Genomic DNA, 25,930 nt, shown 5'->3' on the forward strand with positions numbered 1-25,930 from the left:
TTTCCAGGGCTGGAAAATACTTTTTATTTTTAATTTTATTTTTCTTTATTACTATGTGTAGTAATTTATGGTTAAACAGCTACTCTAAGATTCTGTAGCAAAACCTGAGCTTGCCACTGGAAGTACGGTGGAGAAGTAGAATTACCAACTGTGGATTTGGTAAATCCATCTCTTTTTAGATGAGTGTAATGGCTTAAGGCAGCCAAGACCCACACAGCTGCCTGCTCACTCCCCCAGGGACTGGGGAGAGAATCAGAAAGGTAAAGGTAGAGAATTAGTGGGTTGAAATAAAGATGGTTTAATAGGAAAAGCAAAAGCTCTGCACACAAGCAAAGCAAAACGAGGAATGAATTCAGTGCTTCCAATGGGCAGGCAGGTGTTCAGCCATCTCCAGGAGAGCAGGGCCYCATCACAAGGCCTTGGCTCTGTGTGAGCCCTGCTCAGCAATAACAAAAATATCTCGGTATTATCAATCTATGTTCAGCACAAATCCAAAATATAGCCCTATAGCAGCCACTGTGAAAAAAATTAACTAACTCTACCCCAGTCAAAATCAGCAGAGTGAGGCATCTTACACAGATCTTCAAGATTCTTCTAGCTCATCTGGCTAGAAGGAGCTGAAGAAACATGCCAAAACTGAAGTATTCCACACTTTCTATAAAACCCTCCCACTGGGGAACCAGTAATTTGTTACAAAAGCAGTTTAAAATAACTACTTTGAGAAGCTTTTTTACTTTTTTGATAAACTAACATAACTCAGTGTTCATAACTTCATGAAGTGCAGCTTTTTTGGCTCTTCCCAGAAGCAGTATTTCCCAGAAGAAAAGTGTTTTGCAAAGTAATTCTGTTAACTGCATTGAGGGAGAAYGGTGGTGTTTGTGCCATTTTAACCTAAATATTGTATTATTGTTAATWGATGATAAAGATGTAATCTTAGAAAGTTAATTACTATGTTCCTTGTCAAGGGAAGTGTGAATATCCCCCTGTGTAGTCCTACTTGAYACCACTGAAGTAGCTGGCTCTGTTAAGGTGTGGTCTACTCAGCTTAAGCAAAGTCTCCTTAAAACCTTGGGGAGGAGACATTCAGCAGCAGCTCAGTGTCTGTCTTTTAATGTAATTTGGATTACAGAGCCATATATGGTTGTAGCTCTGGAAGATACGGGGTAACTCACAGCCATTCCTTTCTAGAAGATCATGCTAAAATGCTGTGTCTTCTGCTAAATGTGAATTATGTAATTTCAAGTCATGCTGAAGGGATGGCCAAAGTTGTACAGTTAAGCTTCAGAGTCAATATATTTCTCAGCAAGTGACATCAAAGAAGTCTTAAGATTAAAAAAAATTATGATAGATTGTTTAGAAGTCCGTTTTACTTATTTGAATGGTGTGATTTTTAGCTGTTGAGTTCATTAAGTTATATTTTGGAGTGGGAATGCAAACTAAATGTGGGTTTTCCCAGCTTTGTTCTTTTTTGTTAAGTGGAAATAAAAGTACAGAATTATGCCAGTGTCACAAATCAAGTCCCAGGTAGGAGGGTCTTTCTGGATATTGTACTCTATGTTTGTTCTTTTCTGAAGTTCAGAGTTCCATGGTGGAAGACTCCTCCTAGCTGCTTTCTGAATTAGTGCTCATTGTGAGTTTGTCCACTGCAACAGTGAAAAAAGGTGTGAAAACAGTGAAAAAGTGTGCCTGTAGTTTTAAACAGCATTGTGTGTGAGTGAAGAGGGGTGTGTTCAGGTCTGTAAGGGAACCTGCAAGGATAGATTGTCCAGCCGTGTGTCCCGGGTGCCTTGCATTGGGGGTTCCGTGCTGAATCATCYGGGATGTTGCTCTTACAGGCGTGTTATCACAGGTAGCTGTGCATGGGCACATCTGAAGAGCARTAAAAAGAGACATTGGGGACAAGGATTAGACACTGCAGAGTATAAGTGGCTTATGTGCTTTCTCTGAATAGTTTAAGAGTTGCGACRTGGGATGTGGTTTGTGATCCTGTGTTAGCTAGTTTCTCTACAAAAAGCAGCTTGTCTTGGCCAGTGGGATTTGTACAGTTGCCGTGAGTTCCTGTTGGTGTTTGTGTGTCTGTGTGTCTTTCCGGTGGAGCAGAGAAGGAAGTCACCTGACATCCTGAAAGAGCTGACACCCAGTGTGGTTAATATTTTGGCTTAGTTTGTTTTTATTTTCTAAACACACATAATGTGGTGCTTTGTGTTTGATGTTTGTGGAAGTTCTCTGGTATTAGGAAAACAAGTGGAGTGCGAGGAGGAAAAGCTTTTGATGGCAAAGGATATAGAGCTTGTCTTCACAGTTGTCTCTGAAATACGCTCCTCTTGTCCTTGACTGAAAATTTCGTGTCTAGTCTTTTGTCTTTGTTTTAGGTCTGGTCTTTGCTGTAGGGGACATAAAGCAGTTTCATGCTGGGAAGGTAAATGCTCTATTAGTTTCATGTTTGTATCTTTGTAGATCATACCATAGTACTTGGTCTCTACAGTAGAGATGTATGTAGATTTATGTAGATGAGGTCTGGTAACTACTGAAACTTAAGTTTTAATAGTTGCAGAAATTGGCCTAGAAGTTATCTTTCTAAAATTAAAAAATACTCACCCTTTGGAAGGTGTTTGCATGGTCTGAGGATGTAATTATAAAATCCATGGGAAATTTCATAAAATTTTACCACAGCTTCCAAAGTGATAAAAGCTTTGTAGTATATAGTGACTGTGGGCTATAGTGAAAATGAATAAGGGTATCAGCAAAAGGCAGAGATCTGTATGACATAAATAGTTACCTGACAGCCTGGAAAATTGTCTGTCTGATACCTCTCTTTCCCTAATGGAAAAGAAGTTCTGTACGCCTCACATAACGTGTTTGGCTTTTTTATGTTGTGTGTCTCTGGGTGCTGACGGAAGGAAGAAGCGTGCYGAGGGAGGTTCAGTGCTGTAGATTGGATGATGGTGTGGTCATGTGGCATGGTCAGGATGAGTGATGACAGCCAGGGACACTCTGCGGTGTGGGCTGGAGAGGAACAGTGCTGTGACTGCCCATGGGCACTTTGGGGAGGAGAGAAGGGACTGTGTGCTCATGAGCAGCTGCCCAGAGGCACTGACAGGCTGTGAGCTTGCATTGCTGGTAGAGACACCCTTTGGGCAGAAGGAGTGACAAATCTGGTAACAACTGTGCATTTATGCTGTTCTTGTTATCACATGCCAGCTAGAACATTCAAAAGCTATAAATTCTGGTGGTGTCAGTAAGTTGGATGGGGAGTGTGTGTGCTCGGTCTGTCAGTGTGTCAGATGCTACAATTTCTGCAGAGAACACATGCTGCCTTCAGTGCACCTGTGTAGTCTCTTTGTGTCTCTCTTCTGGATCCTGCAGCTGTCCTGCAATGCCTGAAGATAAACCATGATYTGCTTGGAGATGGACTGGATGAAGAGTTGAACTTTGGGGAGTGCTGACTGAAGAAGGAGAGCTGTAGACTTTCAAGGACACTTGACACATTATCAAAATTTAAGAGTGACATTAATAGGTTAACTATAATTTTATGTTAATGAAATTTTTGTGTTACTTGTAGGGTTTTTCTGTTTTGGTTTTTTTTTTTTTTTTTTTTTTTTNGGTACGAATTACTATAACTTTGAATGAGAATAATATTTTCTATATCTTCTTTTTGTGTTCGCCCGTAGGTAGCGCAGGAAGAACTAACACTTTAGCTTACTGGCTGGTTAAGTCAAGATCTGATTCTGCTTAGTGTAATTTAGTGTGACACTTGGTTTGAATGTGACACTGTATTTCTGTGTTTGGTGTTCGTCTGGCTTTTTTTTCTGGTGGAAAGAATGAACTCTCTAGAACATATGTATAAATCAGTTAATAATTAGTTAATTTTATACTAGTAATGAAGTTAAGTTGCTACAACCTTGAGACACTGCTTTTCTGTTAATGAAAATAAATAAAGTTGTTTCCAGAAGAAATGGAAGCTGATCTTTGACAGAGAGAACAAGCTGTGCTCTGGACCAAAGTCATTGCTTTAATCCTGTTTTACAGCYGCTTTTAATGCTAGATAATGTTGGCTTCTAAAGGTTTCTTTTGYTACTGAAGTTAGTACTGCTAATGGATCAGAAAATAAAGACACTTTGAAGTTTTAAAGTGAGAACACCTTTATCAAAAATAGGGTTGTTGGGATTACTGCTACTGCAGCAAGATCTTGTTTTAAAGGAAATGAGCCAGTTAAGAAAAAATAATTAAATTGCTTTTCAGTATAAAATAGAACCTTGCGATGTTAAATATGTTGCAACTGCTGTTGCATTCTTTACAAATGAGTAACCATCTGTGTACTCAAGAGGATATTTAACCTGAGCAAGACAGGGGAAGGTTAAAACCAAAGACGCTAATTTTTATGCTTCTATAATCTTCTCTTTTTTTCATATTAGTTATAGGCAAAGCTGGCTTTTATTAGTTACAGGCAAATTACTTTTAATATGAGGTAAAACTATTCTGTTCCCCAGCTTGGCGTCATCTCTGGAAAGTATTAATAACAGCARTATTGCATCTTCAGTGAGACTTATTTAGAATTGTTGATTACATTGTAATTTGTAAGCATTCTGGAGTACTGTTAAAATATCCCTCTAGGGGAGCTGTGATTTGCTTTTGTTTCGATAGGTCTATATTAAGTGCACGGTGAAACATAATTAGAGTTTTTCTGGGTCGCTTTATGTATCTTGGAAGCAGTAAGTATCAAGCATCTTTGTATGAGATTGCTTAGTAAAATTCAGGACAACACAATGTGCTCTTCCTCTTAGCTGGCTATATTTTACCCTTTTTCCTTTACTGGAAAGTAGACTYCACTCTCTATTTCTTATGTTGATTCAAGGCTATCTCTTAATTTGTAGTTTCAGCTGGACTTTCATTATGTCTTTGATCTGTCCTGGTATGTGTGAGATATGTTTAACTAAAAGCTCTGAGGTTCTGCCTCATCAGTCACATCACAAACATTGAAATATGGGATGAAGGAGGCCAGGTTAGATGAGGCTGCTAAACAACCTACCCATGTAAGACAGGAGGCAGCATGATAGTCCAGCTCTAAAAAGAGCTGTGTTGTCTGGTATTAGTTAAATGGATCTTCCAACCAGGTTTTCCTTTCCTCCTCACATAACTTTTATTTTATTTGGTAGGCTGTTGACTCAAGTGAGGGCAAAAAGTATCTTGGCTTCTTACGCACTGATACCCTCTCTCTTTAAGTGATAGTGTTTTGTTATCAGCAAGCTGAATAGTGATCCTTTGACTAAACTGATCTGAAGTTTCTGTGAATGTTACTCAATCATAAAAAGTCAAACTTGGTGAGAGATAGCCAGTTCTGAACTAGAATAGGTGATAAGTCACTGGCTGTGAAATATTAACAGAATTGGTAGGAGCAAGGTTTTGATYTGAGCTGCCATGTGGCTAGTGACTTTCAAGTTGCTTATGCCTTGACTGCATACAAGCAAGATGAGAGATAAACATTTTTTCTGTTTCTGCTGCTCTACCTTCAGTTAGTGTCTGAAAGTAYCCCCTATTTGTGTCTCTGGAATCCTATTTTTTCTACCTCTTTTACTGAATAAAAAATAGTAACTGAATAGTCTTATTTGGAAGCTGATAGAAGTTTGCTAAAGTTTTATTGTTAAGCCAACTGAAAGTAGGGAAGTCTTTACCAGATTTTTCTTTCAGCAGTGGTATCTCATCCATGTTTGTGTCCAGTGTCCTGGAAAACACAGAYATATCTAGTATTTACAGTTTATAGTGGTTGGAAGTATTAGGACTAAAAATATGTAGCAGAGATCTTGCCAACTTAATAAACATAAAAAATGGCATCCTATTTTTTTTTTTTTTATTTCAGTGTGTTTCTATGTAATTTCTGTTAAATGACTGAACAATGATRCGGAAGTTTTACCCAAAACTAATGAGCTTGATACAAAGTTCTTGCAATAATTAGAGGCTTTTCTGCTGCAAGAAGAATTTATTTMATTTAATAATCTTTCTTGCGGCTGGGGAGGACAAACTTAATGTTTTCCCTTGTATAGTATATATTTTGAGAAGAATGCTTATGTATTCTSTCTATCTTTTCAGGCTCCTTAATTGCCTTCACACTCTTCTCAAGTCTCTTTTCTTAAAATAGGAAAAGGAAGATGTATCCAGACAAAGTGTGTCTGTTTGTATTTGCCTTTCAGTTTAGAATTCTTAGCRATCAATTTTGTCTAATGAAGTTGACCAAGAATGGAGACATATGCAATGTTTGTATGGATTTTCAGTGGGGAGTGTACTTCAGTGCAATGTACTGGATGTTGAACTCATGGTTGAATATGTGGTTTGTTCTTTTGCAGTTTGGTTTGTTTTTTTCCGGTACCGCTTTCAAACAAATAGAAATTACATGACACTTCTTGGGTCTAGGGGATAACCAGGGAGTTTTGTGTGAGACAGACAGGAAAGGCGATCAACTAGGAACATCAAAGCTTTGTTGCAGCACTGAAGTTCTATGCYGCTACCCTATTCTTCTGCCTCTGAAAAGTGCTTTCTCTGCAGAAACAACTGCAGATGGAATAGCAAGAAGATGCCAGTGTAAACAATAAGGAAAGCTGTCTTGATGTTTAGCCAACTTTAACTGAAACTGTATTCTTGCTTTTATGTGCAGCATGTTGGGTATGAATCTGAACATGAATAACTGTCGACAGGAGCTATTTGTATGTCAATTAAAGTGAAGTAGTCATGATGCTTTGCTCTGTGTGTGTAGCTGAATCTGCTGATTTCCACTTCTCAGTCACGAGAGAGGGGTGTTGTTTAAAGCAGTAGAAGCTCAGAATAAGTTTGACTGATGTCAGTTTACTGAAATGTGACTGCCTTATGCCCCAGCTTAAAAGTAGGTTCAGAAAACTCTTGTCTTGTGGCTGCCTCTGGCATGTGAACAGCCTGACCAACAATGTCTGAGGTTGCTGACTACAGTTCCTTTGGTTGAGGTTTGTTCTTGGTCCTGCCCTGGTTTATACAGTATGGCAGTCTATGAAATTGTCTGGCTTGTGTACAGCTGAAGGCAACGGAGCAATTATCCACTTTTTAACATGTTGATTAGCTGCACTTAATTACTGCAGTTGTTTTCATTGCAAATGTCTATAATATGTAAAAAATGGAGGGTAGACTTTTTTGTTAAGACTCAATTTTCCTTTCTGGAAATTTTTGGGTGACCAACTGTATCACTATGATGGAGAAACCTTTGTTCTTGTGGCTATTGACATCTAGTTTTAGAGCTACATGACACTGAGATTTGTTTGAATTTCTAATTATTCATCAGCTCAGCTCTTTAGTTAACCTAACTTCTAACAAAAATGGCTTTTACCTTACCAATTCCTAGTTGCTTCWTGGTGTGTGGGCATGTTTTTGGGGTTGGGGTATTTTGGTATCTTGTTTTGTTTTTGTTGTTTGGTTTTAGTTTGTTGTTTTTTATTTAAAGCACGACCCAGCCATGTCTTGAATGTGGTATGTTCTATTTTGATAAGACTGAATAAGAAAGCTGAATTACTGAGCTTGATCTTTGGCTTCTGACTCCTGAAGTCCTTCATCTGCAGTGGAAAACATTGAGGAAAACAGAGCTCCTCCAAAACAGCCACCACTGTCTGTCCACTAAGCTCTCTGAAAAAACACTGGTATTTTAAGCAAATAATCTTGAGAGCAATTTTTAAAGAGCAGATGAATAATGTTTATAGTTCAAACAGATAAGTTTGAAATCRTACGTAAGCACAAAAATATGTGCATTTTTTTGTTCTAGAGAAATGAATTTCACTTTTTACTTTTCATGCGAAAATTGGTTGTACTGTGTAGAACAGAACTTRTTCATTTCCATTCTGTTCTTGCTGCCTCAAGGCTATTTCTGTCGCTGGCAAGGGGAAATAATTTTCCTGTTTTGTAACAGCTTCATCATCTCCTTCCCCATTGAACTGAGTGTTATTCGTGTGTTTCTGTTCCTAGGCTATTAATTGTTAATACCAGGATCTGGTGTCAAAGTGTCAAATAAAGCATGTGTAGGTGACAGAGATGAAGAATTGGGGATATCTTTTCCTTCCTCTACTCCCCCAAGTAGTTTCTCTGTGAAGACACATTGCAATGATGTTTCTTTCMTATGTCTGGGTTTATTTTGACAATAAACATAAAGATGCACTCTAACTTCCACATTATTTTTCTGCTGGTTTGTAGAGTATACTTAGACTGCACTTTTCTGTAAGAAATCACTATGTCAAATCGAATGAAACCATAGCTAAAAACTTAGTATTTTTTAAGCTCTTTATAATGCAAAGTATTCTCACTTCTGCATAAATATTAGGAAGTTAAAAGCATCTTGTATTTTTGAGATAAAGTCTAAACTTTATTTGGCTCATCAAAATATTCTTTACATCAATATTTTATGAATTAGCTTGAAATATGTGACAAATTAGCTTTTGGGTCCTGCTGTAATGCTGGGAATTGCTTTCTCTCTTAATGTCTGGAAAAGTATGCAGTCGTAAGTAGTGTTTTCTCATGCAACTGCCCATTTAAGCAACWGTTGAATTCTGTCCTTATGTGACACAGTCATCCGATTGTTAGTATAGATGGAAGGTGTCCATAACAGATTATGTTTCATAAGTCAAGTCCTTAGAATGACTTTTCTTTTTTTAGTTCCTGCAGGTACTTTCTGAAGTTTGTAGATGTGTGTAGGTTTGTGACCCTACTTCTCTTAACTGCAGATGGATCAAACCAAATTTTCTTAGCTGAATGAATTTATTTTGGACTGAGCAGTGTTGCAAGCTGAGCTTCCATAATTTAAGACCAGTGAGTTACACTGTTGTTCRTCTCCATCATTCTTTTTGTGAAGTAGTAATTTCTGATATTCGATGCTTCAGTGTGTTGTCTGCAAAAATCGGATCTGTAAACTGATGTGCAACAAGCGAATAATTGCACAAGAGATATTGATTATTTATTTATTTGTTTCAGAGTTGCACAAACCTGGGTGCTCTGTGGCATATCACAAATCAATCGTGCCCCTCCAGGCTTCCCATGCCATTATTTGAATGAAAAGTTCAGTGTTAGCAACTCCCAAGTACAGTCCCCCACTAACCCCTACATTTGGTTAGTAATTTCCATAGAAGTTACATAATCACAGGAAAGGATCTTCACCTGAACAAGGGTCTTTTTGACTTGTACATCTGGGAGTTGCTAATTTTGTTGCTGTTCTTTCTTATTTTCCAGCCTCTGTTAGCAGTTCTCAGTACAGTCAAGTCAGCTGAGAGGATGCTGTTGTTTGGTGTCCTTGAGTAGTAGTCTKAGGAGCTTTCATATTGCTGTAATGTTTGGTAAGTTTTAAATGCACAGTGATTTTATGTTGTCAGTCTTGTGGGCTTGGACTGTAACATTCTTAGCCACCAGTTTCTTTACATAATTTTTAATGTAGTACTTGATAAGGCTAAGGAGCAACAAATATTTACAAAATTTTGTAACAGAATGAGGAAACTTTTAGCCAGGGTCAATAGGAAGCCTCCTCTGTGATTTTAAAAAGCTGCTTCTGAGCTTATCAGCTAAGTTTTATTTAAAATCCCTTATGTCCTGTGAGATGAATTCCTGTAGAGAATGGTAATTTTAATGTGAATGCAGTGAAAGGTGTGTTATTCTTTCTTGTCAGTTGAGAAATTTTGGATCTCTCGGTGAAGCCTTTTTTCTCTTTATGTAGAATCCAGTCACTGTCTGCCAAGCTGGTAACTGAGMTTCCCATGGCAGCTGCAGGAGTGAGCAGCATGCCTGAGGCCAGACACTGGGTTTGCATCATTTTCACCTAGCATTGATTTCTTTTTTGAGAAGAAGGATGATGTGGGGAATCACAGAGGACAAAAGACTGAAAAAGTAGTTAGATGTACCCGTACTTGAGGTTTTGACAAAAGCTTGATACATGTCTTGAAGTGCATGTGCTTGCTAARTACGTATCCCATCTTCATATATTCCCATCCTTTGCAATGTCTTAATATGTGGGCTTCCCGAGGAGGATGTTMCTGTTAAGTCTATGGCTTTTCAAGGTATCTTAAAACTGTTCATTATTTAATACTGACAAAGTAGTGACAGGACAAGTGATGTGGTATAGCAGTAGTATTAAATTCTGGGTAGCATTTTTTCATGATTATTTTGTGTGGTCTCATTTGTCTGTTGAATAAGGACCTTCTGTTCWTGTTACATTTATATTTTTGAGATTATGCTTTCAGTGAAGCTTTTTTCCTTTGCCCAATCAGTGTGGATTCCAAATTGTGGGTCATGTGTCTAGATACCATTGAATTTAGTCTTCTGAAGTTATGTTATTATAAATGGGGAGAATCTAGATGCTTCATACCCTATGTGATAGTCATATCTTGTCATAAATCTGGATTGTAAAGGAGTAGTTTAGATKGATCAAGTTGGCCTACTTGGAAAAGAGCGGTGTTTAAATACTTAGTTTAACAAAACATTTAGTGAACTTAAAACAGTAATTTAGGAGTTGCAAGATAATAGTCTGAAATTTCCTTTAAATTACAGTTAATTTATGATAAATATGGAAGAAAGTAGAGTTCACGTTTGATAGTAGGATCTCTGTAATAAGCAAGGCAAGAAGCTGTTTCTTCTTTCTACCAGTGCAAAAGTGTCGCTACTGATAGATGTCCTAGATTAGGTGAAGAGTCTCCTTTACCACGCTGCTTTTGTGAGGCTTGAAGGGTGAAGGGTCTGCTGTCAATGGTTTCTGCTCTCATTATGAGAGTTTCTGCATTGCAGAGACATCCATGTATGTCTCTGTCTGACTTTGGTTTTCTTTGCTTCTCAAAACTTTAGTATCTCTAAGTTATGTAAACTTTATTGTCTTCAAGCCTTGCATCTTGAAAAGGACACATTGTAAATTACCCAAAACCAACCAGAATGGTGATTCAAGAAACATAATTTTTAGACARTTTTATTTTGTTAAATTTTGTGCTAATGATTTTCTGAAATATGTGGAAAAGTCTGAGTCAGTTTTTGTCATGCCACCTAGTGGCGGTTTTACTTATGTGTTTAAAATTCTTGGACYGACACGTGTTGGAAAAAGTGCTTTAAAAATCTGTGGATTGCAGCATTAGCCAGCATTGTACTGAGAGAGATAGTTATTAAACTTTTTCTTTGTGTACTGACTTATGTGTTCATAGATTTATTTTTTAGAGTAGAATGTCTGAAAAAAAGGCTTTGTTGTCCTTTTCGTGGATTCAACTACAGTTCTATTTCCAGAAGATTTCTGCTGTATTGCACATCCTGTGGACAGGATGCTGTAACAAGGATGTACTGGAGCAGGACCTTTGGGACCTGCTGCAGGGCAGACCTAGGTCAGGTGAAGGAAATGAATGAAGGTTTGTCCCCACCTCAGTCTCCTCAGCCATGTAAATAATGGAAATGGTGTTCCTGTTATAGCTATGCCAAACTGTGGAGGTCATATTCAGTCTTGAAGGAACAGGTCATGGCYGGTGCCTGACAGTGCCCGTCACTGGTGCAGGGTAAAAACCCTTCCCTTGTGTTGAGTGCTCTGCTTTGCTGTACCCTGATGTGAATGAGCACGACTGGAAACTGCTGGSGCATTTCAGCCATGTCAGCTGGAGCTTGCAGCGTTGGAATGAGCACCTGGAAATGGAAACCGTATGGGCTTTGATTGAATGCACAAGAATGTGTCTGTCCATGTTATTGGGCAGCTTCCGTGCATACCTATKCACATTTGTATATTAAATGCATCTTGAAGTCTTTAAGATGCTCTATATTATTACTTAACTCAWTTTTTTTGTTGAAGAGGCTTAATTTAAAGTAGATTTTAACAGAGTACTGGGAAAAAAAAAGAATATGTTCTGAGTACTTTTTAAACCTTTTATATCTTGGTAGGAATATGGTCTGTCCTAGAACTTGGGTCTGGGAGCAGCTATTCTAGGCATCCCTGATGCAGTCCTTTTCCTCATAGCTTAGAATGCTGAAGCTTTTTGTTGTAACAGGCATGGATTCAAGCAGAAAATGGCTGTGCTTCTCTTCCAGTGTCTCCAGCTTGTCTTCTATTCATAGGGAATCTCTGGGAGTCTGTAGAGACAACTGCAAACTTGTGTGAGTCTGTGGAAGTGGGACCAAGATAGCGATTTGAATACTTTCTAATACCCCTTTTGCATGCAGTGGGACTAGAAAAATATGGGAGACTTCAGAAAAACCTATGGATTGGGTTTYTGTGTTTTTGTTGTTTTTTGTTGGKTTTTTTTTCCCGCATAGAATCTGCCTTCAGTGATGTTGTTTTTAGCTCCCTTGASGAATCTCTTGAAAGGCTGTGACTATTCCCTATGCCATTGTGTTGGGAAAAACACCAAGGTTGTACTTCATACTGTAAATGTTCGGACAGCCATTTGACCAATTTGAATGACAGGGATCAAAATTCAGAAGCCACCAGGCAAAGGAGGCATTTACCTACACAGAATTCRAATTGTCTCTGTTTCAGCCATTCTGTATGTAGGTGCTGTTTTTACATGAAGGTTTGAAAGACCCCACAAAAAGGAAAGGGTTCACATCACAGATTTTTGCATCTGAAMTTTCAGTCATTACCCTTCTTCATTAAGTACGTGACAGTTAAAAAGTACCTTGACTTTTGCTTGTTAATTTTGTTCTCTTAGGAGAAACGGAATTGTGCTCAAACAGCTGTGTGTTTTGCTTGTTCTGCTGAATTTCTTCTCTAGTCTCTGGAAGTGCTCAAGGAGGGAACTAGTCTTTGGGGAGGGAGTTCATTATAAGATTGACTTCTCTCAGTGTCTGGGGTGAGATATGGKTAACATCCCATATCTGTTGGAACATCCTGAGCAGAATGCCATTTGAAACACCAGTTCTCGGGTCAGGAGCATAATTTAATTGACTTTTTCTGAGTTCTTTTAAGTTCCTCCTGTACGTGGCACTGGTGAGGCCACGCTTGAAATACTGTATTTTATTTTAGGCCCCTTGTTCCAAGAAATACAATGAGGTGTYGTAGYGTGTCCAGAGAAGGGCAATGGAACTGGTGAAGGATCTGGAGCACAATTMCTGTGAGAAGAGGCTGAGGGAGCTGGGAATGTTTAGCCTGAAGTAAAGGACACTCAGGGGAGATCTTATGATTCTCTGCAGGTACTGACAAAGATTGTATGGAGGTGGGGGTCAGTCTCCTGCAGGTGTCTTCCTGAGATATATTAAAAATCTGTTCCATCATGCTTCAGTTTTTTCTACAGAATGAGCAGAAAGCAGAAAGTTACAAGTAGGAAGTAGTTTCTGTTTRAAGAGTGACTGGGTAAGGGAGCAGTCTTTGGCTTGGAAAAAAAGATGAGTTGGATGATGTAACAAAGGCTTTCAAAATTGTAAGTGTCTAGGAAAGAGCAAGTACGAATTGATTCTTTCCTGGTTTTGAATATATAAAGCTAGGGGTTGTTAAACAAAGGTCGTAGGAGCCAGGTTCAAGTAGTTTTGTTTTGCACAAATGGATGTCAGACTCATGAAATCCCTTACTAATGTTACAGCTCATTACATGGGATCTACATGGGATAAAGGAAATTGGACTGTACTCTCTATTTGTAGCAGAGATCTCCTGAAAATCACTGGATCACCAAACTGTGGCCTGGAATTCCCAGATTTTCTAAACGCTGGACAGTGTGAGGTGGAGAGGAATATGTGAAGGAGGGCTGTTGGCCCATTCATCTTTGTGATACACTTCTACAGTCCAGTTTTAGAAACTGGATRCAGAAATGAATGGTGTTTGAGCTGAGCCATTGTGCTCATTTTTACATTTGTGCACTTCTTCCTTGATTTCCATTTGAAATTTGAAATTTGAACCCAGGTTGAAAGAGCTTTGAATCTAGGTGGAAGAAACAACTTCTGGATGCCTGGACTAACCCATTCACAGAACTGCTTTTAATGTGTGAGCTGGCTGTATGTGCAYGCTATCTCTCATGCATCCCAGACCTCGTATATACACTCTGGCCAACCTGCAKATCAGCTATCTGCACAGAACAACTTTTGTTTCATGTGTAGATACACTGTTCAGCTAGTGCATCCTGAACATACCAGATGTGCTGCGCCAACTCCTGAGGCATAAGTCTATGTTGCCTTCTGTGAATTTCGTGGTGGAAGTTTAGAGTCTAAAAATGAGAAGATCTTTGGTTTAATTTAGCTGTAGTCTGATGTAGTAAGCCCACAGGAAATCTCTCTGTGTAATGATTTGCACTGAAAGCTTAACAGTCCGTAGCCTGTGAATATTCTGATAATTATGTTGCAGAAGTAAGTGCTGTCTGGTAATGGTAAATTTCTGCTTTGTTACAAAACACCTGCACATTAGACTGAAATATTTTTCTTTCTTCCTCAGGAAAACTTTGAAGATGCCTATGAAAACATCCCCGTGTAAGTAGAATTTTTTAAAATGTGTATGTGTATATTAAAACTTGTTATATAGAAATGGAATACTGCATTCATGCCATTCCAGGGACATGTGATTTTATATATGCTCTGACTACATTCACATTTTTCAGAACAGCTAAGGTTCTTAGGAGTTGAGAAAAGAAGTGTAATTGGGCTGATATATGTGTTGAAATATTTGTCAACAAATGTGACAATTGTGAAGAATTAAAATTAGGAAATTTACTAATTCAGTTACACACTGACAGCTCTAGACATTTTTGGTGGTGAAAAAGTAATTTCTTAACATTATTAGGGAAACTTTGGATCACACATTATGCAAGACGACCTAAGCAAGATTTTCAAATGGAAATTGCTTATATCTTATAATATACTGCTGCACAGATGTTTTCCCCTAATGAAGTGRGAGACAATCACTTCTCTGGCATTAGATTTTATGCTGAAGGAACACCTTTCTTAAAATGTGATGAAAACACATCATGCTGTTCGCAAACGGTTTTAGTTTTTCTCTAGGATTTTACTGCATTTTTGTGCAATGAAGCACATGAGAAGGGGATTTCTGGTGAATATCCTGAGATTGCTAAAACACTTCTAGACCCAGCAGTAGCTTTGGACTGTACTTCATGGCCAAAACATCCAAGGTCTTGGCAAATTGTATTTTRCAGATTTGCCACGCCCTCTATTTTTATCTTACCTGAAGTAGTAAGGTCTGATCTCTGTGTAGAACTGAGAAAAATGAAACATTGCTTCCTGACATAGAGAAAGGAATAAGAACCTGATATRTTCAGGTTGAGAATTCTTCATGTTAATGATTGCTTTTTCTTCCTTTGACTGCCTAGCAGTTGTAGGATCGGGTAACTTCTCTCTTTGGCCCCTGTTTCCCCTGGGATGGGGAAGAGAGTGACTTTGGAATACTGCGTGAGAATATTTATCCAACACYCATTCCTTCTATGAGAAAGTAGTTTTGTTGTCTTTTATTGATGTCTGATGTTTGATGTCTGAGCTGGGCAGGGTTGTTTATTTTTGTTGTGCAGAGCTTTGATTTGTTATTCCTGAGTGTCTCTTCTGTGTTCATAGCTGTCTTATGGAAACACTTTTTATGATAGAAGTTAGAAGTTAGGATGTTAGTTTATTCTGGCTGGTATTGCTTCCATCTATCGCAAGCATTTTGTAGAAGAGTCAGTGAAGGATGATGGAGAGAGTATTAATGGGACAGAAAATTGTGTTGTTACTTATTTGCACATAGCAAATGCATCTATTCTTTTGTATATGGGCAGGATTAGTAGTAGATTATACTCCTTTCTCAAATTCTTCAGAAGATACAGCTATTTTTAAAAGAAATGCCTAAAGAACTGAAGAAAAATTCTTGGAATGTTTTGTGGAAATCTTCAATCTTATCTTTCTTGAAATGCTTTGATTGTAGTTTTCAGATGGTGCTAGTAGCTTGCCTGAGGGACAGCTGTTCCTAAACCTAGTGCCACACTGGTTGTTCCTGACCCTTCTTTATCTAGAATTAATAGTAGTTGTTCCATTACTATATTGAAACAATGAATCACTGGAGGTTTAAGCTTCTGGAAAGCTTTATCTATTTTTTTTTTATTTTGCTGTTGATAACATTCACTTTCAACACTTCTGTGTCAATGTTTTATTCTCCATTATTTTGTATAGGAAGGTGGCATTGTTACAGCTCTGTCATCATGTGCCTGGCATTGGTTCGAGTGCTTTATTGTAGTTAGTTATATTCAATGGAATTTAATGAAAATTGACCTTTTTTAATAGGGACTTGTGTCAACGAAGACTTCTGTTTACTTTTTGAGATCAGTTTTGGTTCAGATTCTGTCAGATTATTGTGTTGCTTTATAGAGTTGGGAAAGAATGTGTGACAACCAGATCTTCATAGTATTTCATATATCCCTCTGCAATTACTAGTGTACAATATATGTAGAATATCAGTGCTCTATATTTTGTACCAGTAGGTGCTAGCAAACGGTCTTGCTAATTCAACTTGACTTTAGCTGCCTTTATTCTTTAAATATTATTGCTTACCTATAGATACCAGATTGTGCAGGTTAGACTTTGAAAGGGCAGCGAGTTATCTTAATAGGGTGAAATCCTTCCCTGAATCTTGTGTGCTGGCTGTCAGATCTGAGGACAGGCCCAGGAGGAAAATAGTCTTTGCTCCACTGGTTTAAATGTATTGGATTCTCTGTCTAGACTCTCTTGTCATCTTGTACTTGGTAGTTACAGTGGATACAATCAGCAACTCCAAAACATGTAATGATCTTGAAATACTTGCTTTGTAGAAATGTGAAGGAACTTTTAAATGGAGTTTTTACTGTTAGTTTTGTTCACTGGCGCTAAAGCTAAAGAAAGGCTATTACAGTTGGTCACTCTGTTATTTAACTTAAGGTAAACACTAGCATTTAATACCTTCTCTTTAGGTATTAAAGGAACTGAGTTTTCAAAATGCTGGTTTGATAATAACTCTTGATATAGCATCTTCAGCTTTCCAAGGAGAATAGGTGGAATGCATGTCAAAGTAAATTCACCATTACCTTTTGTGTTAACTCAGAACTGGTTTGATTGGCATATTCTATTGTAAAARGAACTGAATAACTGGAGACAAACTRTGATTTCTGTTGTTGAAATTCAAGCCTTTGCCAAGAAATTTTGTGGTGGTAGACTGCTTTTTACCAAGTATTCCCCATTTTTCAACTGGAGTGTTTTCTTACTTCCAAGTACTGGGTGAATGTGTTTCACCTAATGCCTGCCAAGTATCTACAGGTTCAAAAACATACATGGGGCCAACAGATTTGTGTTTGGTTTATTCTTTTATTKAGTTCTTGCTAAAAATGCCTCATCAATGCCTATATCTTACTGTGGAAAAACTACAACTTTAATTTTARTCTTTCTGAACAAGGTAATTCTCAGCTTCTATAAATTTTTTTCAATGTATTTCTGCTACCTTAATTTTTACTCAAATTATTCRGAGCATCTCTTTGTAGAATGCTAATATTCTTGTTTTCTGTTGCCAGAGTATRATTTTCTAAATTATCTTGTCTTTGGCTTTACAACTAGATTAAAAGTGGTTTGTGTTCTCTACAGTTTTTAACCGTCACTGTATTATGCTTAGCATGTACTGACCTTGCCACCGCTATTTTAATTTCTGTACGTATTTTATCCTCTGAAGTTCTCTATTTGTTTGGAACATGTATGAAATATTAATTCATTGGGATTTATGCCCGTCTCATTTTACTTAATGTTGCTTAAATGTCATCACAATATATGTGATAGGAGTAAGTAGCCATTAAGTTGTTGTATTTGTCCATGCAATCTTCCCTAGACTGCCATGCCATCTTTCTCTGTGACGTAAAGGCAAAGGTGAGCCTTTATTTACTAATATSAGAGGCTTGTGCAAATGAATAGCAGCATTTAGATGGCTGTATTATGGTTGCTGTGTGGGTCTGTTTATAGAGGTTRCTTTGTAGTTGTCTTTGGGAAGAARCGCCTGACTGCTGCAAGCAGTTCATATGCGGAGGAAGTCTTCATGTTGTGCTATTTATATAGAAATTTCTGACACCAGACCCTGAGTTATGGCATCAGTGGAAAGATAGTGAGATCTCATTTAAAACAGATTTAAACCATGAAGTATTGAAAAAGTGGAATCTTGCATTCTGTAAACAAAGCACACAGATGATTTTTAATCAAGAATGGAAATCTTGTGATTTTTGGCATTATCAATTTCAGCAGAAAGATGCATACTTCATTGATTCTCTTTTGTGTTTTCTTTGCCTACCCAAGGCTGGATGCTGTTAATCCTTGATCCTACCAAAGCAGCTCTGTGTCGTATTACTGAGGTGATAGATTAAGGGCCAGAAGTGTTTAAGGAAGTTAGAGCAGGTTATCCTTGTAATCTCAGAGGTGTAGTTAAGATTTCAGTTATACCTGCACATGTGAGTGTTTTCTCACTGAATGAAGTTGAACAATTAAGGAAATGACTCTAAATTCAAATTTTAATTCAGGGAGCTAACAACTTYTAGGAACAATTCCTATCTTCTTAAATGTAAGCTTACATTCTGACATTGTCTTAAAATGGTGAGAAGCAGCTGTGACAATTTAAATTATCAAAATTTTATTTTCTTCTGTTTGCCCCTCAAGGTCAGTGGAAAAAAATTACAGTAAAGGCAGTTTTTGTATCTAACAGGTAATATTTTCATAGCTGCAGAAATATAAAAGTATGACACAGTTACTATTTTGTATTATCAATTTCAAGAGTTGTAACAGCAGTAGAGATACAGCAGCCTCATCTAATATTTCCCAACCCCAGACATTCTAAGATTATAGAGTTTTAAACCTTGAGAAGTTTCGATTGGGCAGTAATTACGTCATTCCTAACATGTACATGTTTATTGCAATTACAGCTTTTGCCTGTGGTGTAAAATTTCTCTGTGTTTGTATTTGAGTAGAACACTTCCAGCCACATTATGCTATTTGTTGTATTGATATCTTCTGTTCACTTTGAAATGTGAACAGAATTCACTTACATTCATAGCTCCTTAGAAGAGGTAAACAAAAACTCAAAGCCAAACAAATTATCTCAGGGACATTGTACACAGAAAAGCTCAAAATTCTGCATATTTTCCACACGCTGTTACTCTCTTGCAAGCCTTTGCTGAATGGTTGGTGCACAGAAAGATACCACAGCCTGGTTTTCTGTTATCCCCTGTGCACCAAAAGAAATGTCTTGATCGAGCCTAAATAKTTGTTTGCTGCTCTGTGGCTTGTTCTTTCATTACAAATTAATTAACACCATGGTGTTAAACTTACGTAATATTTTGGGATGGGGGTTTCTGGAGACATTTGGAATTTATTTAATTGTTGTGTTGGAATCTTGATATGCTGGAATGCATGATCATGTCTGTGTTTTTTTTTTTTTTTCTTTTAACATCTTTGAGGAAAGTAATGTTTATTCTGTGCTTTTACAAAGACTGCATGACACTATTCATAGTCGTGCAGCTCAGGAATTGTCTTTTCTGAATAATTTCTGAGACTTCCAAAGTGATGTAGATGTTTGAATTGGTGGTACAACCATGAATAAGTGCTTTAGATAAGAAATTGGGAAGATGAGTTTTAACTCATCAGTGAATGAAAGGRAAAAAATGCTGGCTATGACTTTGATGTTGAGAAGTAGGATTGTTTTCAAGGAAAATGGATTGAAACACAGATTCTTCTCTTTCTTTGTTTTAAGCTGTCAAACAAAAAAAATCCTGATTTTTAATAGTGTTGTTTTGTTGTTTTATTTGGCTGTGTCATGTCTATCCCCTTCCCTGTCCTAATGATTAAAAGCTGTCWCAGAGCATTTTGGGAAACAATCTTGAGTGGAAGGTGTAGTGAGTGCATATCAGTTCATTTTCCATTAAGACAATCCAGGGAAAAATTTGAGCATGGGTTGATATTTGCAGACAGAAAGCTTGCTTCTGTCAGCTTTGTGGAAGTGTGCTCCTGACTCACTCGGCTTTTTCTGGAAAATAGTTTCTGAGCCATGAAGTGTGGACTGTCTGGAGCTTACGCTATGTTAAAAACAGAACTGTATGTTTTGTGGGGAAATTGAGTTGATTTCTGTGTGACTGGGCAACCTTGATTGAAACTCATCTMTACTTCCTGTACGGTCAAGATCGCAGAAATCCTGGCACTGTGACTTTCCCTGCCACTATTATTGTTAATGTATKAGCTGACAATACATATAAGCACTGCTTCCAGTGACCTTGGATATAAATATCTTCGAACTCCTTGGTCTTCAACACTTCTGGGTGAAGTTTTCTGGAAAAGATAGTAAAGTCCTGATTTTAAAGGTACTGTCGTCCATAAATTACAGCTGTTAATCTCATCTCTTTGAARGGTTTGCAAGGTTTGCAAATCCTTTTTTACCTGATCATATCGCTTAGTTTTACAGTTATTTTAGGAAATATTGTGTAGTTCTTTTCCTGAAGTTCTAACAAAAATAAATAGTTTAAATAAGTTGAAGTATAACTGCTGATACTACTTAGCACACATCTGAAATAAGTGCAAACCTATGATTTCCCTCATTTTGCTTTAAATGATTTGTCTGAGACTTTTTTTAAGTAAATCTCAGTTCATAACAGTAAACGTAGCTAGAAATAGGTACTATTTGTTCAGCAGGTACAGCTTTAAAGACTATTTTTTGAAAATAATAGTGGAGGRCATGGTTTAATTTCTGCTGCTTAACTCCCTTTTGCTGAGTTTTCATCATATCTCRTCTCGAGAGATTAAACCAAGGGGTTGAAACATCTATGCTGTAGCTGTTTTGCTTTTAACTTCTACTTTCTCCTATTGCTGCTGATATTAATAAAGAGAACTGTTTATTAGCAACCTCTCTATGAGGGTGATTTGTTTTGGTTATGGAACTCTAGCTAAAAATTTGGATTTCTGGGGAAAAAAAGTCAAAGGGTTAACTGAAAAAAAGTAGCAAATGTTTGAGTACTGTCAAAAAAAACCCAAACAAACAGGAGCTAGTTATTTTTCTTCAGTGTTGCTTTCTATCAACTCTCGTGTATTTGATCTAGTTTTTCTGCAGTTGCTTTAACATACCTTGCTGCAGTTTCATTAGCATGCTTTTTATTTTCTGACTAATTGTGGCTTCTTTGTTTTATTCATGAAGTACTAAGGTGACTCCTTTTTTGTCTTTAAATATAAATCACTTTGCGTCCCTCRTGTCTCCATTTTCTCCTTGCAGTTAGGAGTGATGGATTAGAATTAGGCTGCAGCACAGATTGGGAGAATCTCCCAGCATTCTCTTCCTGCAGAGGCATCAGTTTCCAGCACTGACTGTAGCTGCTGCCACTCTCACTGACATTTCTTTTGAATTCGGCTATGGAGAGTGCCTGTGTTGCCAGCTGCTGGCATGGAAACTTTTATTCTTTTTGCTCGATAACTCATTAATGAAACCTCATGGATATTGAGAAATAGAACAGAATCCGTTTCCTCTTTATGCTTTTCTTAGTCTTTTTTTTTTTTTTTTTTTTTTNTGCGTGCACAGTGGAAAAAGAGTGAAAGAAGCAGCACTTATTTTTACACAGGGACGGTATTTGCATACCTGAAGTTAACTGAATTAATCCTGTAAGTATATTATCTCTGCCTAATAGTCCTTGAAATCATGAATGTGGAAGTAAGGTTTATGGGATTTTGTCTGTGAAAATTTGCTTTGGCAGGTATGTCAWACTACAACGTTGTTTTATTATATAGGTTTTCTTGAAGATAAAGGAAAAATTATATATTCACAATGGGATTATGAAATAATTGTTTGTTCTCTGCACTTTGCAGTSGTGAACAATGCTTTTAGAGAGCAGAAGCTTCTCTGCTGATGTCAGTGCTTAATCAGCTCAGATACTGTAGGTTGTAGAACACTGCAAGGTGTGTATTTTGGGATGCTATTCTTTAAAATKTGGTAATTTAAGGACAGTATCAGACTTGCAGTTACTTTTTCCATTTATAGACTGAATCTTCTGCTCCTGGTAGCCGTGCTGATTTAACCATTTGAGGTTATATAATTTTTTACTTAAACATAAATAATTTATTTAATGGGATGCAGTGCTATGCTTTCAAAGTACAAAACGTTAAGTAAAGTGCAGCATGCTTTTACAGACTTTAGTTATTTCAGAATGCCTCCAGCATGGGCTCTAAGTTCACTATCTAACAATTACAAATAAATTGGTTTGAAGTTTAGGAAGAGTGTCTTGCTAGGATCACGGTGTCCTAATTGTAACTTTGGATCTGGGCCAGTATTGGTGTGACGCAGTGCTAGTCCCATAAACATCTGGCCTGATCTGGTGTCCTACTTGCAGCATGATTTATTTTTTCTCCTTTTCCGTGGCAAGATAAGTGAAATTTTTATTCATTTCATGTAAAACTGCCAGTAAGCCCTCATTATTATTTATATATGCTAGCTTCTCAAGGAGGTTCTTTCTCAAACTATTTTCTTGTCAGCATGCCTTATTTAGACCTACTTTCTAGCAGAAATGTTGAACAGATGAAAATTAAACTTTTTTAATGGTGAGCATCTGTTTGTCTGTATCTACTWGTGTATTAAGCTTTGGCAGTATCGCTGTCTTCCATAATCAGGTGATCATTTCTGTACACARCATTGCATGCATTGACCTCAGCTGGATTGTATGATACAAACTATTAGTCTGATCAGGAGTATGCAAAAATAGTAAATTTTCAGTTTACCTGCAAAGTTCTCATGTTAAAACTTACATCTAAAAATACTATCTAATCACAGTGTTGTATTAAACAAATCTGATGACCTTTCATGCTGCCRTGTATTCCCATTAGCGTTGAATAAAACAGTGCAAATCAGAATTTTCTTCTACCTGCAAACCAYGACTGACACTTATTTGATTTTTCTGCCTCCTCTGTCAGACTGTGGTCAATTCTAAATGCCTGTGATCTGATTGTTTTTCTGGTGTTTTAGATGTACATATATTTTGTGGTGCGTTGTCAAGTTTGTGCTGGACTGAYTTGATATGCTTAAACAGGATTATTTTGTAATCATTTTAGTGATGAAATGAACTGTGTGTGCCTGTTCAGGTGGGTAAATAGTAACCTAAGTAGTTGGCATGCGTCTCGCTCTCGCAATATGGTTTTGTCCTTATGGGAAATCTGGATCTCCCTTTCTGTTCATGTGCAGTGCAATTTGCTGTTGAAATTAAGAACTTGCTGTCAGATCGAGCTTCCAGATGATAAAAACACCTGACTTGCAATGAACTGATTATTGGCTTAGTGAAACTGAATAATAAGTCAAAAATGGAAACATTTGGCAACGCTCATGTTTCTTTTTAAAAATACAAATAAGACAGTAAAGGGGCTAGGAATGCAGGCTTTGTTGTTTTCAGAGCAGTAGACTCGGTTGGCACTGATGGGTTGATGATCAGCCAGCAAGATGAGCTTRGTCTTGGCACCATTTCCTGTGGCACCTGAGATTCAAGCAGATGGTCAACTTAGCCTAGATTTTCTTCCTTTGTGTTTATTCTGTTGCCTTTTTTCATCTGTAGAGTAGTAGTGAGGATACACTAATCAGTATTTTATGTTTTAAATAAGACAGACCACTAGAAAAAGTTCCCTTCCTGCCCCCTCAGTCATTTAAATGTTTGGAAGCTAAACCTCTTGATCACTTTCTTGAAGTCAATTGTTAGATTCACATGAAGCTGCACTCTGGGTGCTGGGCTGCTTTCTGCCTAGAAGAAAGACAATCYTGTGTGTGCCCTCTTAAGTTTGAGATGGCAAACAAAACATACATACTGAATGTAAAKCAAATAACCATTGTGTTAGTCTCCTGACACGTGGTGATCCGACATTTGAATTTCAAGATCAGATGAGACTTCTAACACGGAATTTTTGTTAGTATATAAAGTTTTTCTTTGTGTATTTAATGGTCTTTTAATGCATTTCAGTCATWAGAGAGCATTACAAATATTTCTGCTGCTGTGTGCAGTAGTAACTCCTGAAATTAAACATTGTCATCTGTATGTGCATCTGTTTAGAAGAGCCTAAACTGSAACTTATGTCTCTAAAACGAAAGAGAGGGCAAGCATTTTTCTTAAAATACTAGCAGTTTCCTGCTACCCCCAGCTTCTGGTCTGTGGGACAGAACTTTATCTGCCATCCTTGTCCTTGCCTTGTTGTTGCATTACATGKAACATTATACCTGCTAAGGTATAACAATGGATCAATTAAAATCCTCTCTTAGTGAAATTCCAGTAGTCTATGGAAAGCTATCAGTTTGACCTTTTTTTTTTGCCAATGCGAAGGTATAGATAAAAACTGTAAAGTCATTCTCAKCTCATTTTAATGCATATTATTCTAATAATGGTTGATTTTCAATAGGAGCAACCACCTGGTTTTTTCTCCCTCAGTTGCCTCTTTTCTCACTGCCTCTTTTTCTGAGCCTCCAACTCCTTATCTACAGCTGTTACTTTTGAAAAATAGTTTCTAGTGCTTTGTCTTTATTGTATACAAAAGTGTAATATCAGCTAGCTGCTGTTTCTTTTTGCTCTGCATCATCTTTTCTGTCACAGCTGTGAGATGAGGAAGAAGAAATAATTTTAAAAATCCCATACAATAAACTCCRCAATAAACATAACCCCCAAAACAATGAAACAAAGCCCCAGTTCTATTACAGGAAAGGAAAATGCCCTAGTGGTGAGACGGCTCAATCATTCCAAGGGTTGTATAGGCAGATCCCTTTGTATTGTGGCAATGATCCAGAAATTCACYGATACAGATTTACCGATATCTGGCTAAATGCTGCTGTGTCATAGTCAGGTAGTGTCGAGGGGGAAGGTGCAACCACAYTGATCTGAATTGGTTTCTACCATGRTGGTTGCATCATGTGCTGTTACCAGTTCTGTGGCTGGATGGTTGTCTCCAAAAATTCAAGTGAAAGCTGGTGCCCGGGAAAGGCTTGGGTAAGAACAATGCTGTTTGATTCTCTTTGCTATAGAGCATGATTTTAAATACACTGTGGGAGGAAGTCCTGAGGGAAGAATAAGTGAAAATAGGTGTGTTACCCTGATGGTTTTGCCAGAATACCAGGCTATGCAAACTAATGTAATTTAAACTAAATCACCATTTAGGGGATGTTTGTCCTTTGAGTGTTTTCGGGGAGGGGACAGGGACGGGGGTGTGTGTGGTTGATTATTTTTGTTTTTTTCCTTCTTTTAAAAAATTGCCTGATGTTGAATGCATTTTAATATGGTGAGCTTTTAAAGTAATTTCTGCCAATTTGCAAATTTGGCTAGCACAGCACGGCATAGTTTTGCTGCCAGTTGGGGTTTTTAAATGAATGTTGAGCATGCAGGCTACCACATGCTTTGGTGTACCTCTGAAACAGTGAAGACACTGAGCCTTCAAAGGAATAATGTCTTCTGTCTTTCATTGGCAATAATTTTTTTTTCAGTGCTTATCATAAATATTTTATTTACCTAATMAAATGAATGCAGAACTTGCTTTGGAGATATGACTAGTGGATTTAATACATGGATAAAATAAATTACTGCCTATTATACTGACCAGGTGACTGGAGTTTTTAGACTTTCTGTGTTAGTGGTAGTAGCCCATGATAGGAAATGATTGATATTGTAAATAGTTTCAAATACCAAGTTGTATGGCTTAAAGCATATTTCATATGGCCATTTTTTCTGCTATGTGATTTTAAGTGGTGTTGAAGTCTGAATCTAAGTTTTAGATTAAATGGTAAAAGAGCTTGCAACAGCTTTTCTGTTTGCATTTGAAAAAATTATTGATCATATAACCTTATTTTTCTTCCTAATTACTTTAAACTAACAAAAATGTTTAAGAATCCTTTTTGTTCATAAACTGGATGGGTTTGGCCATTTAAAAATACTATRATCCTTTTAATGTCAAGGATTTAATATGCTTTAATATGTAAGCRGCAAGAAATGTCCAACTGTGGGATTGGTTATTCAGTTTG

At 37.4% G+C, this 25,930-nt stretch overlaps 1 protein-coding gene across 2 annotated transcripts in view; it reads left to right on the forward strand.

Moving 5' to 3' along the window:
* The window catches only part of TTC39B (tetratricopeptide repeat domain 39B), a 68,831-nt gene that overhangs the window by 10,412 nt on the left and 32,489 nt on the right, over positions 1-25,930 (forward strand). For both annotated transcript variants that reach the window (XM_057379647.1, XM_057379648.1), the window contains exon 2: positions 14,372-14,406. In XM_057379647.1, the coding sequence (XP_057235630.1) occupies positions 14,372-14,406 (35 nt within the window). The remainder of the gene's footprint in view (positions 1-14,371; positions 14,407-25,930) is intronic.

The sequence above is a fragment of the Malurus melanocephalus genome, unplaced genomic scaffold (genome assembly GCF_030028575.1).
Source record: "Malurus melanocephalus ecotype Western Australia unplaced genomic scaffold, MMel_1.1 scaffold_414, whole genome shotgun sequence".
Classification (NCBI taxonomy): domain Eukaryota; kingdom Metazoa; phylum Chordata; class Aves; order Passeriformes; family Maluridae; genus Malurus; species Malurus melanocephalus.